Raw genomic sequence first — 17,624 nt, forward strand, 5'->3', positions numbered from 1 at the left:
ACCTGATTCAGTATGACTCATACCAATGGTCCATTTCACTACAAAAAAAATCTGTTTGGTGGAGTATTAGACTCACACTGGCGTTTTAAAATCCTACAACGCTAACTGCACATGTACGATTGGCTGTAAAACTTGGTACAAATTACTATAAACTCTACTCTACTTCACTCTTGTTATTTTCTTCCACCTGCAAGCGCCAAAACGTGTGAATACCTGATTAAATAATCTGTTAATTTTCTAATCGGTCCAACATCCGGTCCACATAATTTTTTCAGGTCCGGTTTTTCTGGACCGGTCCAATAAGAAAAACCGGTTTTGTACCAGTACGCTGTCCCGATACCCAGCCCTAACCCCGGTGGTTCGACCGCTAGCTGCGTACCAAGCTTTGTTTGCCAGACTGACCTCAGAATCATGTGATGACTTCGTCGTGAGCGCAATTTTGAATGAGGTCAACGGTAACCAAGACGACTAAAGTCATCTGAGGCAATGACTTACCTTTTAAGAGGGGTCAACGGCCGACAGGATGTCAGCCTAATCTTCACCCAAGATGCCTAGAGAGCCAGCCTCCTTTGGTAAATTGTATGATCGATATCCCTCCAGGAACAGTTTCTCCCAAAGACACAGTGTCTCCTTTATATGGACCCCGGTGGTTCGACCTCTAGCGCGTACCAAGCTTTGTTTGCCCGGCTGACCTCACAATCATGTGATGACTTCGTCGTGAGCGCAATTTTGAATGAGGTCAACGGTAACCAAGATGATTAACGTCATCTGAGGCAATGATTTTCCTTTTAAGAGGGGTCAACGACCGACAGGATGTTAGCCTAATCTTCCCCCAAGATGACTAGAAAGCCAGCCTCCTTTGGTAAATTGTATGATCCCCCCAGGAACAGTTGCTCCCAAAGACGCAGTGCCTCCTTCGTATGGACCCCGGGGTCCCCGGTGGTTCGACCGCTAGCTGCGTACCCAGCTTTGTTTGCCAGGCTGAGCTCACAATCATGTGATGATTTCGTCGTGCGTGCAATTTGAATGAGGTCAACGGCGACCAAGACGAAAAACGTCATCTGAGGCAATGACTTAAGAAACGGAAGCCAGCCTCCTTGCAAAGTTGGTAAATTGTAGGACTTCCTCTAGGAACAACTGCGTTTTTAGTAAATCCCATATACCAAAGCCACAGTGGCTTCGACCACTTACTGCGTAGCAAGCTTTATTTGTCGACCTTTGGCATCACATTTGTAGTAGTTTCGGCCTCTCGTGACCATGGTCTCTCTGATACCTATGGGGTCTCCTTTGAGTAAAAAAAAGCTCATTTGTTAAAAACTGATGTTGAGAATCACAGAATGGGCGCTGTAGTGATAGAAAACATTATAAAAAATTATTGAAAATTTGTTTTTCCCAGTTAGGAGAAAGCCTATAGTTTTGGCCTCTCGTGACCATGGTCTCTCTGATACATAAGGAGTCTCTTTTGAATAATCAAGCTCATTTGTTAAAAACATATGATTGAGAATCACAGAATGGTCATGGTAGTGATAGAAAACATTAAAAAATTTATCACAAAATTTGTTTTTCTTAGTTAGGCCACAGCAAGTAAATTTTATGGATGACATCCTCTGCAGACTGCAAAAATAGTGCAATAGGGCGAAAAAAAACAAGATGGGTGAAAAAAACAAGATGAGTGAAAAAAAACAAGATGGCTACATTTTCAGAAATATACACCATAAAGTTGTGATGACTGTTGTAAAAAGAATTAAAGGGACAAAGCATGGTATCAGAGCCAACAAGGCATTCATTCCTGTATTGAAGACATGTACTGGTGTGGTAAAAGTGACACTAATGTGGTAGACCGGCATCACCAACAAAGTTGGTAACCAAACTCATAGCTTCCATATTGGTGTCACTTTTACAACTATCCAATAAGTTTCATTTCTACAACTACAGTCCTGGGTACCTCGCAAGTGTCACTTCTACAAGTACAAGTATTAGGCTACAACACAATATATTTGCTCATTTTGGTACTTTATCGTCATGTTGACCATCCCCGCAGAAGAAAAAAATCTTGTTTTTTTTCTGATTTCAGGCGAAAATTAATGCGCGCGCTGATGTCATCCATAAAATTTACTTGCTGTGGCCTTAGGAGAAAGCCTATTGTTCCAGACTTTCGTTACCAAGGTCTCTCTGATACCTAAGGGGTGTCTTTTGTGTAATTAAACTCATTTGTTAAAAACCAATGATTGAGAATCACAGAAGGGGTGCTCTAGCGATAGAAAACATAAATAAATTGATTAAAAATCTGTTTTTCCCAGTTAGGAAAGGCCCCCCACACGTATAATGGTACAGTCGACCCCTCATGCCCAGCCCCTCGTGCCCGACATGCCCAGCCTATCGTGCCCATATGTACTCTCCAAGCAGAGGTTAGGCTGCGGCTGTTTTTATAACCTGCGATAATGGCTTTTATCCTCTCTATTGACAATAAAAAACAGGACGCAGGCTTACCCTTCCTGCTGGAGAGTAGCCCACATGGGCACGGTAGGCCTGGCTCCGGGAGCGCTCCTTACCCCACTCCATACCCCCGTCTGAATAGGGTTCAAAACAAATCATATTTGTTCAATGTTTCATGGCCTATGTTGAATCTTTACAATAAAAATGAATCATGTTTTCTATGAAGTTTCAAATGACTAAGTTTGTACTGCCAAGAAGAGGTAAACTAACAAACACATGGGATTTTCTATAGAGAGCTTCAATGACATCATCGCTGTTTTTTCGCCATATTGGTGTCCCTATTTGCATTTCAGTAAATCGTAGCTAAAGCAGTCGCAGATTTAGACATTTCGACGTTCTCAAATAACCATCAATGAATGACTTACTTACTTACTTGAATAACAACGGCTCAAAGAAGAGAATGCAAAAATTAAAGGCCCAAAATGTTATGCATGCATTTATTAATAGTAAACACAAGGAGGGACAATTCAATCAACGCAATGTATCTATGTCTTCTTTAATTCTACATGGCGTAGTTGCACTAGCTGTTAGTGTACATATATGAAGAGTCAGAGGTTAAGATACATGTAGCTTTCTTAGGGGTACAGATGAAGATACCAATTATCATTAATATATTGTTTGACATGTCAGAGGCAGAGATGAATGGTACCGTTACACGTATTTTGAACAAATAGAATAACAAGGAAATCATCATAAAAGGTTTAGCTTACCATCGACAAAGCCCACTATATGAAGAGTAATCGACTTGTCCAGTCCTTCAAACTTGCAACATTCAATAAAGATAAAGTCACAAACGAAAACAGGTCTCCATTCGACATCTTCAAGGTTACTAACAAATTAAGGTTGTAAATTAATGCTTCCCTTATCATATCATATTAGAATATACACTGTAATGTTATGATATGGTTATCCTGCTTGAATATTACATAACTTTTCATAACATGCCGCTAGTTCACACTTGTGGAAATGTATCAAGCTTAGGTGGCTTCACATAGTTCAAATTCGCTGAAATAGTAAGAAAGTTAACGATTATCAAAATCAGGTAAATCTTAAATATCTGCGCGGTGATCTTTCTACTACGAAATCATGACACCGCGAATAAGTTTTCATTTTATTATTACACTGCACAATGTTTCAATTCCCCTTTCCCTCCATATTCAAATTATATTATATTGATACAGATACAAACCCGCGAAATGTTGCACTCCTTTTGTGCTGATGTTTCGTTTGATAGGCAGCTATGTATTACTTGGGATAATTGGAGATATTGAAATTTGTTCGTCTGTGCCATGGAATAAGTAAATTCACTGATCCAACTGGGCATGCGCATGTCAAAGGTTAACACCCCTGAAACATAAACAAAACACGTCTGGGCATTAAAATGCAAACAGGCAGATGTAGGCCATTTATGATCAAGGGAGGAACTGTTTATATCAGGGTCCTTTACCTTTGGCCTGCGCATGCACAGTTGGATCCATCAGCCTGCTTATTACACGACTTCATCATCAACTGCCTGTAGGTCAGCAACATTCACTTCCGGCAGGTCATCACCACCTTGTACGGCGATGGTATGCAGGAGGCGCCCCCACCTTTCTCATCAGGGGTGAGATCAGGAGGGCCCTCACCCTTGGAAATGCTGAAGCGGAAGTTCTGGACCAGTCCTCCTAGTAAGAGGAAGTTGTTTGCTTTTCCCAGGGTTTCGCCAGGACAAGCACGGCGCCCAGCGCTGGTTGAAAGACACAAGATATAACACTAAAATGCAGATGAACGGCTATAGATCTGTGTCTTATTCCGAAACGTTAAAACAACGCGTTTACCCATCGAAGATGTTCACATGCCGTCACATTTGATATACTTTGAAATTGACCGTTACAAATACGTCTGTGTCCATCTACAACGTCCTCATGTCACGTGACCTGTGTGACCTTTGACTCTCATGTCACGTGACGCCTCATTCTCGTGTGATGAACGATGGTGGATACCATTTGAAAGTCTTGTTTCTCAATAAAATTATAAACGTGTACAAGTCTTAATTTTCTATGCTAAACTGTAAAATGTCGCTCTTAGTAAGATAATGCCAATACCATATCCCCAGGGATGAAAGTACTCACATAATACTGTCTGAATTAGGGGCGGTGGGTACCGGTACAGAAAATTCAGGTCCAGGTCCGGTTCAGGTCCAGAGGATCAGGTCCAGGTCTGAACCTAAATCTGGACCTGATTCAGGATGTGAGAAGTTGTGAATGGGCGATACTCAGGACAATGGTCCAAAGAAATTTGTTTTGAGAAGTATTCGACTCCAACTGGCGTTTTAAAATCTAACTGCCTCTGTGCGATTGGCTGTAAAACTTGGTAGAAATGACTATGGACTAAACGCTACTTCGCTCTTGTTATTTTCCTCGACCAGTAAGCCTCAAAACTTGTAAATGCCTGATTATATAATCTGTTCATTTTCCAATAGGTCCAATATCCGGTTCAACGAATTTTTTCAGGTCCGGTTTCTCTGGACCGCTCCAACAAGAAAAAACGGTTTTGTACCGGTACACCGTACCGGTGTGACAGCGATCTCGCCCCCACCCCCAGCGATCACTAGCGTTTTCGCCCCCCTTTAGCGTTTTCGACCCCCCCCCCGAGCAGCTGGTTACTACATATTACAGGTGCGCTACCTGGTACTATACTGCACCTGGGGAGTAACGTATATGGTGTGTTACCTGGTACCTATATGGCACCTTATTACCGTACCGTACCGTAAGATGTCATAGATGTCATACCTCGAAAGTCGATACTATATTTTTCGGTGCAAACATGACATTGAAATGAAAAAGACAATGTTTGCAGCTGAGGTGGCATAAAAACAGTGCTACTGCGAACGTATAAATCAACACCGTCTATGGTACGGAATACGTCAGCTACATGTTTTCAATTTGTCACAGTGTTTTCTTTCTTGTGCTGGAAACATTTCCAAAGCACTAACAAAAACACACGTGAATAATAGTTTCTCATTATAAACACTATCTACGCGCAAGTTGAAATAGCTGTTGCTAAATGCCACACAAACACTGGTAAAGTACCAGTCTTAAGAAACACGGGTAAATGCATCAGTTCCTAAATACTAGAAAAAACAGTCATGTTGGAGGTGAAGATATCCCTTGGCCAGGTGCATATACCAAAATGTGCGTTATTCTAATTAATACCTAATATTTGCATAATTAATAAAGACATTACATAGTTCTTTTGTGGTCACTTCATGGTAGAGACTTCATATTGGAGATATATAGGTTGCTTGAGGACAGGTGAATACAATGAAATACATCTTATGTCAAGACTCAGGTATATGCAATAATGGGAATACAAGGGACCCAACCCTCCTTGTCTGAAACAAGTTCAACTATCTTATTACCATGTAATTACGTTAATATTGATACTATGAATGGAGTTATGTATCAAACTCGTGTACTTATATCATTCTGAAACTGCATTTTGTGATTTATACCAATCAACTTCTGAAATGTCATGTAAACCCGTTTTTTGGGGGGGGGGCGAAATCGCTAAAGGGGGGCTAGGTAGGGGGGCGAGATCACTAGCCGGGGAGGGCGAGATCGCTAGTGATTTCGCCCCGGGGGGGCGAGATCGCTAGTGATTTCGCCCCGGGGGGGGGGCGAGATCGCTGTCACACCGGTACCCATCCCTAGTCTGAATAATAAAGAACTTAGTATTTGCTACGTTTCACACATTTCGCAACCACTTATTGACAAAATAAACTTTGTACCTACCTGAAAGGCATTAGGGCCGCAGGTTTGACTGGTTTCCCATTTTCATCCAAGAAACGTTCAGGCCGGAAAACGTCCGGATCTCCCCAGGTGTCAGGGTCATGGTGCAGGGCCCACAGGTTCGGCATAACCATAGTACCCTTCGGGATCTGGTAACCTCCTGAGGTGTGTGTAGATTGCATGTTGTGTCATGTAACATACATATTACTTTATTGCACAACAATCGTATAAGGTACATTATACATAATTAGGCTTATAAAACCGCAACTCGTTCACTTCGCTCACTTGGTGGTTTCATTCGGTGGTTATAGCAACGGGTCAGTCGCTATGACACCATATACACCTCGAGGCGGGTCATTAACCCTTATATATATATGACATCTACTGTTACATAACTACAGTTCCATAGGGCTAATCTTAACTAATAGAAAGAGTGTGTGTTATGTAGATGAGCATTGACTTGTACAATAATTGGAGGAATTTCTCAAGTCTTTTCTAACGACATCCTTTGATATACCTGTATAGCATGTCGGAGTTATCACATGACATCTACTTACATTTGATATTCAGGTTCATTGCGATAAATTCGTGCACATAAGATGAATAGATTAGCCTTGTGTATAATGAATTACAAATATCAGAATATCTGGTACATACAATCAAGAAATGATATTCGTCTTCAAATAGCTCTGGACAAAATGGACAAACTCTCTGGTCAATTAGAATTTTTTTTAATCCCCCGGTTTCTTTACTCAATTTTCCGACAGCAATTTTTTTCTATTGCTCTAATGTTGCATAGGTGAGAAGGGATAGTACAGTCAAACCTACAGTTACCCAACTGGCGCAGGCAGCCACCTGCAGTCAGTAGCCACCTGAAAACGGTCCCTCCATTTTAAATGAACTCGGCTCAAAAAGTTTCGCATATCAACTTTGGTTGGTCATATTTCTGATGTTTCTGCATCAATTTCAATGTATCATATCAAAACCGTCTTTTCTTAGCAAATCAAAAGAATCTTATGAACAAGAAACATATATTTATGATATATAAGTAACTTTGAAATTCGCAAAGCAATAACTCGGTTTAGAATCAGTAGCCATAAATTGAATATTGAAACAGGAAGATACTACAATATAGCCCCTGAGCAAAGGTTCTGTCCATTCTGCCCAAAACATATTGAAGATGAATTTGACTTTATAATGGAATGTTCTAGATACTCTAGTTTTTACGTAATGAATAATTCATATTTCTCGAATCAATTACAACAGAATTCAAGAGACTCGATGCTACAAACAGATTTGTATATATCTGTAGATGTCAGAACTCCCATTATGCAGAAATAGGCGAATATATCAAGGATTGTTCTGCTACTAGAAAGAATACCATGACTAATGATTAGCCTACTCCATGGTAATACATGTACTACATCTAAGAATTATGTTAGCCCTTATTGTTATGTTAATAGGTTGTTAAGCTTTATTCTATACCTCTATTTTGTAGTTGTTGCCAAACATTGTATCATGTACAATTGCCGTGCAATAAAGTTCTTCTATATCATTTGAAAGCTTGTGTGATTCCCTTTCCTATGGTATCAAACTCATCATGATTGTAAACTCACGAAACGAGCACGGGGCCTGCTTACATGAGTAGGTCAGCTAAAAAAAGTGCTCAAATTTCCCTGCTTCTGCTCAACACTGTATCGTCCGGTTGTTATGTGTCCGGTGACAATGATTCAATCAATCCTTTTTACAGGTAACTTTTGGTATACAGAACATCCAACTTTATTACCTCCATGAAATGTCATGGAATGGAGGTTATATTTTCTGTTATGTGTCTCTGTCTGTGTAGATGATTACTCAAGAACGGCTGGATGGATTGGTTTCATACTTGTTGTGTTGGTGGGGTGTGATGAAAGCTCGAATCGATGAGATTTTGGGAGCCGTATCTGTCGTTATAATCGACGTAATAATATCAGAAATCACCCCTATATTTGAGATATATTGGTACAGGCATCGTGCTTTATGTGTTTGTTAATGGGCTTAGCTCCAAGCAGATGGTGAGGTGACAGCTGTTTGGGGAACCCCGAGTTTTTTAAATATGATAATTAGTTTTATTTATGTCTGCTTAGGATATCATGGAGATGTGAAGCGTAAGTATAATTGTAAGAAGTTGAGGTACATTTAACGATAATGCTTAACAGGTATGGATGTCTCACATACTGTACTGCTGATTTGAGTGACATGGTGATTAAAATGCCATTAGGTCCTCTCATCTGGGTTGGGTGTCAGAAGTTTTATGGGCGATACAGATTCTGATTTTGTTACGATAAGGGACAGTTGTTAGTTGTCTCTTTCGTAGCCAATGGTACTTGTTTTTTAGCAGACGGGGTTGGCGCCAAGTATTCATCTTACAGTTGGTGTAGGGCTGTCAGAGGAAAGTGTGCATCTCGTTTTTGTACCGTGTGAACAGCTGATGTTATGACATATTGGTGGAAAATCAAATTACCATCTGACTAAAGTTGGCCACATCCCTTCTTCTTTCTGAGTTTCCCAACTTCCTCCCACCACACAGCTCTGAGGCACATAGTCGAACCTCAATAATGCTGACAACCTTAGACATTTTAAATGCCAAACATCAAGCTTAAGGAGCACCACGCTACCATATGTCGTCGACCTCTTAAACGCACATTACACAATTAAGTGTCACATTTTGATAATTACTAATCAGATGGACATCCTCTGTGTCATTAAATAAATACACCACTACTTTCCCATAACATTTATATCATATAACCATTACTCTCAAATACAACCGACTATAAACATACATACCATCCACAAAAAAGCAATAAATATTTCATGGAGGTATGAGGTCCCCGAACTCTAGTTTTTAGTATCTGGGTAGATTATTCTATGATTTGTAAATTCATGAAACGAGCACCAAGCCTGCTTGCATACAAGCTGGGGTATTGACTTGTGAATGATGACAAGTTGAATAAACAGGACATATCAATGAAAGCCACTGTTACTAAAGCAAACAGTTTGAACAGAGAGGTGTTCAATCGAGTGCTAGTCATAAGCCGTAGGAAGGCTATTCCATCCTAAGACTGTACTCCAGCATCGCATCCTGAAGGTAGTCTGCAATGGTCCTTGCTCTGTGTGGACGGGAGTAGTAATCAGAATGGAATTTGGTCCAATATTGAAGAGGTAGGATATTGAGACTAGACGGAGGATAGTGCCCATATATCTCACCACATTGAGGTTGCCTGGAATGATGAGTCTTATTTTTCCTATGGCGGTAATACCGTCCCACACCATGACGCTGCCTCCACCACCAAACGCTGAAAGTTACTCTTGACTTGTCAGCGTGCGGCTCTCCTTGCCGCCTTCACGCTTTGATTTGGCCATCCAACTGCCAAATAGGCAGGTATATCTTTTTCAATTTTAACCCCACAATTCCATGAAAACGGAATGAAAACGTTCACATGAAAGTTTTATTGTAAGAAATTCCAAGTAGTGATGAAATCCAAGTAAAAGTAGCCTGATTAGACTTTTCATCATATGGTCCGCCATTTTGGATTTTGACCAATGACGTCATTACATTAGCATAAATTACGAATATCTAAATGTAGATGTTACATTTAAGTCTATCAGATATTAAAGATATATGACAAGTGTGGTTTAGCAATACAAATTCTCATTGTTTAAACCAAAATAAGTAAGTTTTGTAAAATACGCCTTTTAGAAACCATTTGCCATGGCAACAGGAAAAACGATTGAAATACTATATTTATTGTAAATTACTGACAATAAAGGTCTGGGAAAGTCACCAAGTTTTGTTGTTTTAGCACAAGTCATTTGGCAGCTTTAGAACGTCAAAGTTGACGCGACCACTTTTAGCTCCACAACCCCACCCCACCCCCACAAAATGGCGGAATACATCAGAAAAACGCCATAAGAAGAGTTACTAGTACTCACTAAGCGTGGTGTCGACAGTTGTAGCATGTGGCAAAGACAGAGGATCCATAGATGCCATCCTCATCACTTCATGCATAGTTGCCTCCATGTACGGCGTGGCCTCACGGTCGGACAGCTCCGGCAGCCTGTCACGGCCCACCACACTGTCTAACTCAGCAGCCACCTTCTCCTGTATCTCCGGGTGGACAGCAAGGTACAGGAGGGCCCAGCGTAGAGAAAAGATACTTGAGAATGTACCCCCTGAGGAGAAATTGGTCACCTAGATTTATTTTTTATACATACATATGCTGTAGGAATTGATAAAGGAAATGTGTGTATACAGCAGATTATATGTGATTGCAATGGGCAAAGATTGTACACAACCAAGTATTTCATTCCTTCAAAGTTTCGGTTACCGTCGGTCACCTCCAGCAGGGCAATTCTGACATGTTCACCTAGTTCACATTGAACTGCAGCATAGGTGTCGCTTCTGACAGATGCGTCCAAAATGTATTTACATAAATGCCGTGAACCAGTCAGAACCAGCCGGTGGAATAAAGTACAGGTAGACATATAGATAGACATGTCTACCTAACCTTTGAACGTTCGGCCTCTGAACTCCAAGCCTAGAACACCATGCCTCGCCAAACAGCAGACAGGCCTCAGTAGATAACACCACAAATTTAAAGGTCAACTAAGGGCACAATTTTTGTCGAGATTTGAAAAGAAAACTCCTCTCGTATCGTTAATTAGCAGAAAATTGGCCGAAAATGAAAACATCTGGTTTCAGCAACAACAAAAAATATCAAAAACAATACAAGAAAGAACCGAAGGGTACGCATTGCCAAGTTACACCCTTTGCACATGACTCATTTCCTGGTCCCTCCCCTACTTGGTTGTGTACAATCGAACTATTCACGGTTAAGACATAGTTGACGGGTAGATAAGAAAGCGTTTGTCTTTTATGCGAAGTAATGATTAGAGTGCAAAAAAGAAGGAAAACATTTTGTGTACCAAAAAAGATGTCACTAATTGTCTGCCTGAGATGAGTGTCTGTAAGAGAGTTGATGTCCTGGATTCCTTCCTCCTCAGCGTCCTTCTGAGCCTTGATCATGTGATCTGTGATGTCACGGAGGTTGCCTGCAGAAGCGTACATTGATATTCATTAATCGGTCTAAGATGCAACATAAAAGTATTCAAATTTCCTTGAGACCTTTCAGAGATAGTCTGGGTACTATCCGATTACTACCGGGGCTCCATACGCTCAGCGAGTTTAAGGAGCCCCAGTGGTAAACGGATGGTACCCAGGGTACGTAGGAGACCGCAATGCGTCAGTGGCCATCTTACTTGGGTCAAACGTTTCCTTGTGCTGCTCCAGATGACACTGCATGATCCCTAGAATTTGGTCCATCATTTTTCGACAGGCAGTTACGGCTGTGTAGGGAAAAGAGACAAAAGGTGGCTTTTATAGTGCCGATGTCACGAATAAAACCACAAAACATTATAACATATTCATCATGAACATAGACATTTATACATGATATATACCATTCTGAAGTTATTGGACACGGAATCTTAAAAATCATACCGTAAGTTATTGGTTTCTTTGTAATTAAGTTAATTTCTATTTGTGATGTCAAAATAAATACGGCAGCCGAATAGGAATCTAATACCGCGATTTGCCAAATCGTTCTTTACAGAAGAAAACAGTGCATCATCATCATCGTAACAATTGCAACGTTTCTGCTTTTCAACACGACGGTTAATCGCGAGTCACATTGCAAATTTACCAATCGGCTGCCGTGTTTACTATGACGTCACGAGGAGAAATTAATTCAATTACCTGGTGGCAGAAATCAGGAATTGGATGTATGATTTGTAAGATTCGATGTTCAATAACACCGGAAGAGCACCTTATGTACAAACGCCTTTGTTTGATTTAAGAAAACTTTTATTTCTGAATGCAATCAGGAATGATGTTGTTGACTTTAGGTGACATAAACAATTCAAACATCATGTGTCAATGAAGAGGAATTTTACAGCTTCAAGAGACAGGTATTTGCTCTTGTCAACTCATAGTTTCTGACAAGACCACAGTACCACTCTATTAGACATTTTCATTTTACGTCGCAAACCTGCAGAACTGACGTCGTCACTCCCTTAGCATTATGGGAAAGAAAATGGCCGCGCCAATGGAATCCTACTAATCTATATACTTTTGCTATCGCAAACCAGTAAAAAAAACAAATTGACACTGCATTCATGCAGGTTAAAATTCAGATACTCACTCGGTGAAGGCAGGAACCGAAGTAATGGATAGACATCAGCGAGAAAACCTTGTCCGAACCTTTCGGCGGCGTCCTTGCTGACTTTCATCAGAGTCTTGAAATTCTCTTCATCCATGTTGTACCTGTCAAGAAATCCTGGTTATGGGATTTTAAAAAAATTTTATGGTTTTAATATCATGAATAAAATCAACTCTGTGGGTTTGTGTAAGGTTTCCTAGTCTTTCAAGCAAAAAAATATTATTCTTTTAAGTTTTGAAATAAATTTAACATCAACATGACATTCATACATAAATGTAAGTTCATCTGTGAGGGTAATCAACATTATGTTGCAATTTTAAACTTTACATCCTTACACAGACTAAAGCGTTTACCAACAAGCTGATCTTGTTCCCAACAGTCCTCTGATCCTTATCAAGTTGAAATGACCACAAGTCACACATCCAGGCCGGAAGTGTGACGTCAGCAAAGGGTCAAAGGTGCTTGGTAGTCGGTAGTCTACTACCAAGCACCAAGTAATGAACATACCGACTTGAAATTTGGTAGATATTGATACATGATTTCATAATTAAGTACGTAATTATATCCTGAAATTTGAGATGTGTCCCATGTCTATCGGTGAATGTCAGAGCTTACTGATCACCCCTCGTAAGTAAAGTAGCAACTAGGTCAGTACCTTACGCCGAAAGCAGCTGAACAGATGACGTTGTAGACCAGCTGATAAAGGTAGTCATCAAGGTTCACTCCTTGACCCTCCATCTTAGTAAACTCTGCGATGGTGTCCTTCAAAGACTCGTGGACTTTACTTTGTAGGTTCTGTCCTGACGCGTAACCCCTAAAGGTAAAAATCAGCAATGAGTGAGCTAGCCCGGATATTGTAATTTTTTGGGAAATCGATTTAGTGTCAATTCCACATTACCTCGTGGGTGTCTGTTGCCTTTTGTTCTAAAGTTTTCGAAATCTTTGTAACAATTTAACTAAGATGATATAACACTTTTGAAACAATTGCAATTTCTAACATTTGTTTTCCTTTCTTAATATTTTCTACCCTATACAAACATTTGTAAAGTTTGCTTCACACTGTCTGAACTTTACCTGATGGCACCATGGAACAGTTTCCTGTGCAGTTTCCAAGTCGGGTTGTAGTCTGTGAAGACGATGTCCTTTCCACCTTCAGAAGATATATCCACTGAAAAGTATATAACCACATTGTTAATTGTATTGTATTGTATTGTGTTGTATTATATTGTATTGTATTGTATTGTATTGTATTGTGCTGTGCTGTACCCAGGTATCAAAGAAACGCCAGGCACTTAATTGCGTGCAAGACTTCAAAGATCTGGGTTAATGAGTTTTAAAAAATCTATAGCAAAGAGAGGTTGAAGATAGAATTGCTCTAATCTCGCTTGGGAAGCCGTGAGTAAGATATCAGTAGTCTAGTAAACTGACATAACAAAAATCAGTTTTTTTGGAGCACAGCAGAAGAATCGACCCTCCTCAAGGGGTCAGAATGTTGGACACTTGCAAAAACTCTGAAGGGAAGATTCAATGGGCCATACATGTACACCATTATGCTGAGAAATGTTTTAAATGTTTCATGGAGGCAAAGAATCTCAAACCGTGAATGTCAAATGTGGTCGCAAACGTAACGTTTACAAATTACATTAAAAAATTTACATAGATAGTTAATGCGGAGTTTGCAACGAGGCAAACTGTCACCGAAACGTTGGTTATGAACAAAGAATATTGTTATTCAGTAACGTTATTTAACAATTTCGACCTGATGAAACAATTCACGGTCATTATACCCCTGTCAAATTACGTACGATCTTCGGACGTACTTCGCGATCGCTGGAATGCGCGGGCATAATAGAAATGACGAGAGAAAAGACGGTGTGTCACAAAGCCAGCCTACATACTACCACAGGGGCCACAATGGCAGAACTACCCTTACATTTTTAAAAATCCTCAATATTTGCAAACAAACGTAAGTCGGGCGAGCGTCACCCGACTGACGGCCGTTCGCCATCCGATTTGCACGATCTGCACGATCTGCAGGCGACTTGGTAACGAGCTCTGCGAACTCAGAAATCACTTGTCGCTTATGTTAAGAACATGTTTCGCTGCACCGCGACCATTGCACAACTCCTGAAAATCGCCGGCGATCCCGAAAAATCGCGAGATAATCGTGAGAACACCGGACGTCTTACTTACGAAAACGCATTAAGAGCTCACAGAACCGTCGTCCGATCGATTTTCGCGTAATGTGACAGGGGTATTACTACACAATTTCACTCATCACTGATCCTGAGAGCAAACTACACTTACTTGATAGCATCTTCGGCCTGCCTGCAAAGTCTGCTCCCTTCTTCATAAAAGCCTCCTTTACAGCATCCAGACTGTTCAGTACAACCACATCCGTCATGCCCAACTTCAGGCTGAAAACGTCTCCATACGTCTTAGCGAGGTCGATGAAGGTAAGATACATCCTACCACTAAACACTGGACGACAGGAATCATATAAACACATGAGTTCGAAGAGTTCATACCTCAATGAAATATCTAGAGTCTTTGCATATTAACCATTTCAGCTTGTCTCATTAATTATAGCAATAAGGCTGTACTTAGCATACTCAATCTTATTTATGATGGTGTCCTTTTACCCAAAATACATACATTACTTTAGATGTCCTAGCGTTTGGCAAAATCCATTGTTTACATTCTGTCATAAAGTATATCGAATTATGGCACTTTCAAATTGATTATACAAATTAGACTGTCGTTAGCATAATTGATACCTGCTAATGTTTCACTTGGCACGAATCATATGCTTTAAGGGCATAAAAGCCATATGATTGAAAACACGTAGTACAGATTATGGAAATTACCCCCCCCCCCCCTGCATGCCATTGCGTACATCTCTGTCCAAGTTACCTGCATACCGAAAATCACGGAAATTCGTTGTTGCTTTGTTTAGTCATCCACCTAAAACATTTTTTTACCTGCAGTACCAAAGCTAAAGCTATCTGGCAACAAAATATCAAGAATATGGCTTGTCCCGCACAAGATACAAAACTGCAATTTCTGATATACTACCAATGTCACACACCAGGGGACCCTGACCTTTCTCTTCCCAACTCCTACCTAAATACCAAATATCATTGCAAACCGTCCAGAGGTTTTCAAGTTTTGCTGACAAAATCCTGACACGCACAGACAGAGACAGACATACCAAAAACAATACCCTCATTTTTCATGGAGGTAATAAGATACTTACAGGAAAGGTTTCCAATAATTGGCCAGAAAAATGGTCCAGGAGGCATCCGCCATCGTTTTACATAGTCATTCAACCATTTGATCAAAATTAGGGTCACTAACCCCACAGTTATCGTCGTCAGCCACATCGTCCTGTAGAAAAAGGGGGGGGGGGGTCAATGTTACGTTAGTTCACCTTTATGCGCCAAGTAACGTATCCGTTGTTTTTAAACGGAGTATTTAGGGATATCAAGTCGACGGACGGTGAAGGTGGTTTCAAATTGCAATATTTGTCAAAACATTGCAGTTTGGAACCACCGGTGTATCCGCCCGGTTCGCGTATCTATCCCATCTTCATCCCAAAAGGGACACAAACTGGATATCCAGAATACGGACTTCCGGTGCCGTCAGCCATGGTGGTTGACAGGACCGTATTAATATATATATATAAAGTGATTCTTTACGCTCAGGTTTCCATATTTGATGCTCGCGACACGGCTAGGGCTACGTTGTGCTATAATGACAGATGCTTACTTCGTAATTTGAGTGATCGATATCCGCTGTTCTAGATCTTCACGCAACCGTTGAACCTAGAATTCTGACGATTATTTGAGGGTTAAACCGGCCGCTGGACTCCCTAAAATGATTTGGCTTGTGCAAACTGTGTTGATTTAGTGTAAGTTTATGCGATCCAACATTTTGACGTGATTGACGGCACCGGAAGTCCACATTCTGGACATCCAGTTTGTGTCCTTTTTCGGAAAGGGACACGAACCCGATACGCCATCGCACGAATTCAGTTTTCAGGGTCTGGCTCAGTTGGACTGTGTAGGCCCTGAAAACAATCTGGCATCCAGGCTAGTTTCATGTTCAAGTATACCGAAACCATTGTATGTTTCTATGTTTTATAAAGTATAGAGAAATGTTATTGTCTTTGGTTCCTACATCAAAAAGACGCTCTGAAAATTGACCTGTTTTTTTTTCGGGCAAACCCGTTGCTCCTCAAATTTACTAAATGACTTTGGACATTAATTTAGAAGGACATTAATTTAGCGTTCACAGTCACTTTGCAATGCACGGAATATCTACACTCTTGTAACTGGCAAACATTGTATGAAAAGGCATATGTTTAAACACTATGTAGGTCTAGATCTAAGTAAGGTCTTTCGGTCGCACCGTAGGGCGTTGTTTACACCCATGCAACCTACACCTACTGCCTTCGCGCCCTACCTCTTCCCGGCCCCGCGTCTGCCTCCGAGGTGCCTCCGCGATGCCTCCGAGATGTTTCGTTACGGGCTTTCGCACAGACAGTCTGAGAACTTACGTATCCCTCCATCATCATTCACTAACAGTTTCCGCCTCACTGACGTGAATTTAGAATAATCTCATTCCAAAGGCCCTTTCAAGGACTGTGACGCACTACTTATTACCCGAATTTCTATCGAGGATAAATACTGTATGCACAGTGTTCGGTGTGTCACGAACATAATCTATTCAGGACACGTACGGCTGGGTTAGGCTTAGGTCACATTTCCAAAGCGGAGCCCTGCCGGGATGTAAGAAACGAAAAATTAAAATATATATTACACAAATCATGCCCATGAATCTTATTTTGACATTTTGTGTATTTTGATGTATTTTATATCATTCTTTTGGCTCCCAAAAGCTGCCCGGCTGGGCCCGCTTTGGAAATTCCATGACACACATTCCATTTTCATGCACAATGTTAGAAACGTTAGCTTAGACTATGTAATGAAAATACAAGTATTATCTCTGGCAAATAGCTTTATTTTGTTCTAGTCGGCAGGCCTTAGCAAGCCCACACGCACATTATGCAAATTATTAACACGGAGGTTCGGTTCCG

At 40.7% G+C, this 17,624-nt stretch overlaps 1 protein-coding gene across 1 annotated transcript; it reads right to left on the reverse strand.

Moving 5' to 3' along the window:
- Nucleotides 1–2,919: 2,919 nt before the first annotated feature.
- LOC118423407 (steroid 17-alpha-hydroxylase/17,20 lyase-like) lies at nt 2,920–15,909 on the reverse strand. Its single transcript, XM_035831547.1, has 10 exons — nt 15,783–15,909; nt 14,834–15,007; nt 13,601–13,694; nt 13,182–13,340; nt 12,509–12,630; nt 11,568–11,654; nt 11,235–11,360; nt 10,242–10,481; nt 6,270–6,426; nt 2,920–4,222 (listed from the first exon to the last, which is right to left on the reverse strand). Exons 1-10 carry the CDS (start codon nt 15,907–15,909, stop codon nt 4,027–4,029), a joined length of 1,482 nt encoding a protein of 493 aa, XP_035687440.1. The 3' UTR covers nt 2,920–4,026.
- Nucleotides 15,910–17,624: the final 1,715 nt, after the last annotated feature.

The sequence above is a fragment of the Branchiostoma floridae genome, chromosome 9 (genome assembly GCF_000003815.2).
Source record: "Branchiostoma floridae strain S238N-H82 chromosome 9, Bfl_VNyyK, whole genome shotgun sequence".
Taxonomy (NCBI): domain Eukaryota; kingdom Metazoa; phylum Chordata; class Leptocardii; order Amphioxiformes; family Branchiostomatidae; genus Branchiostoma; species Branchiostoma floridae.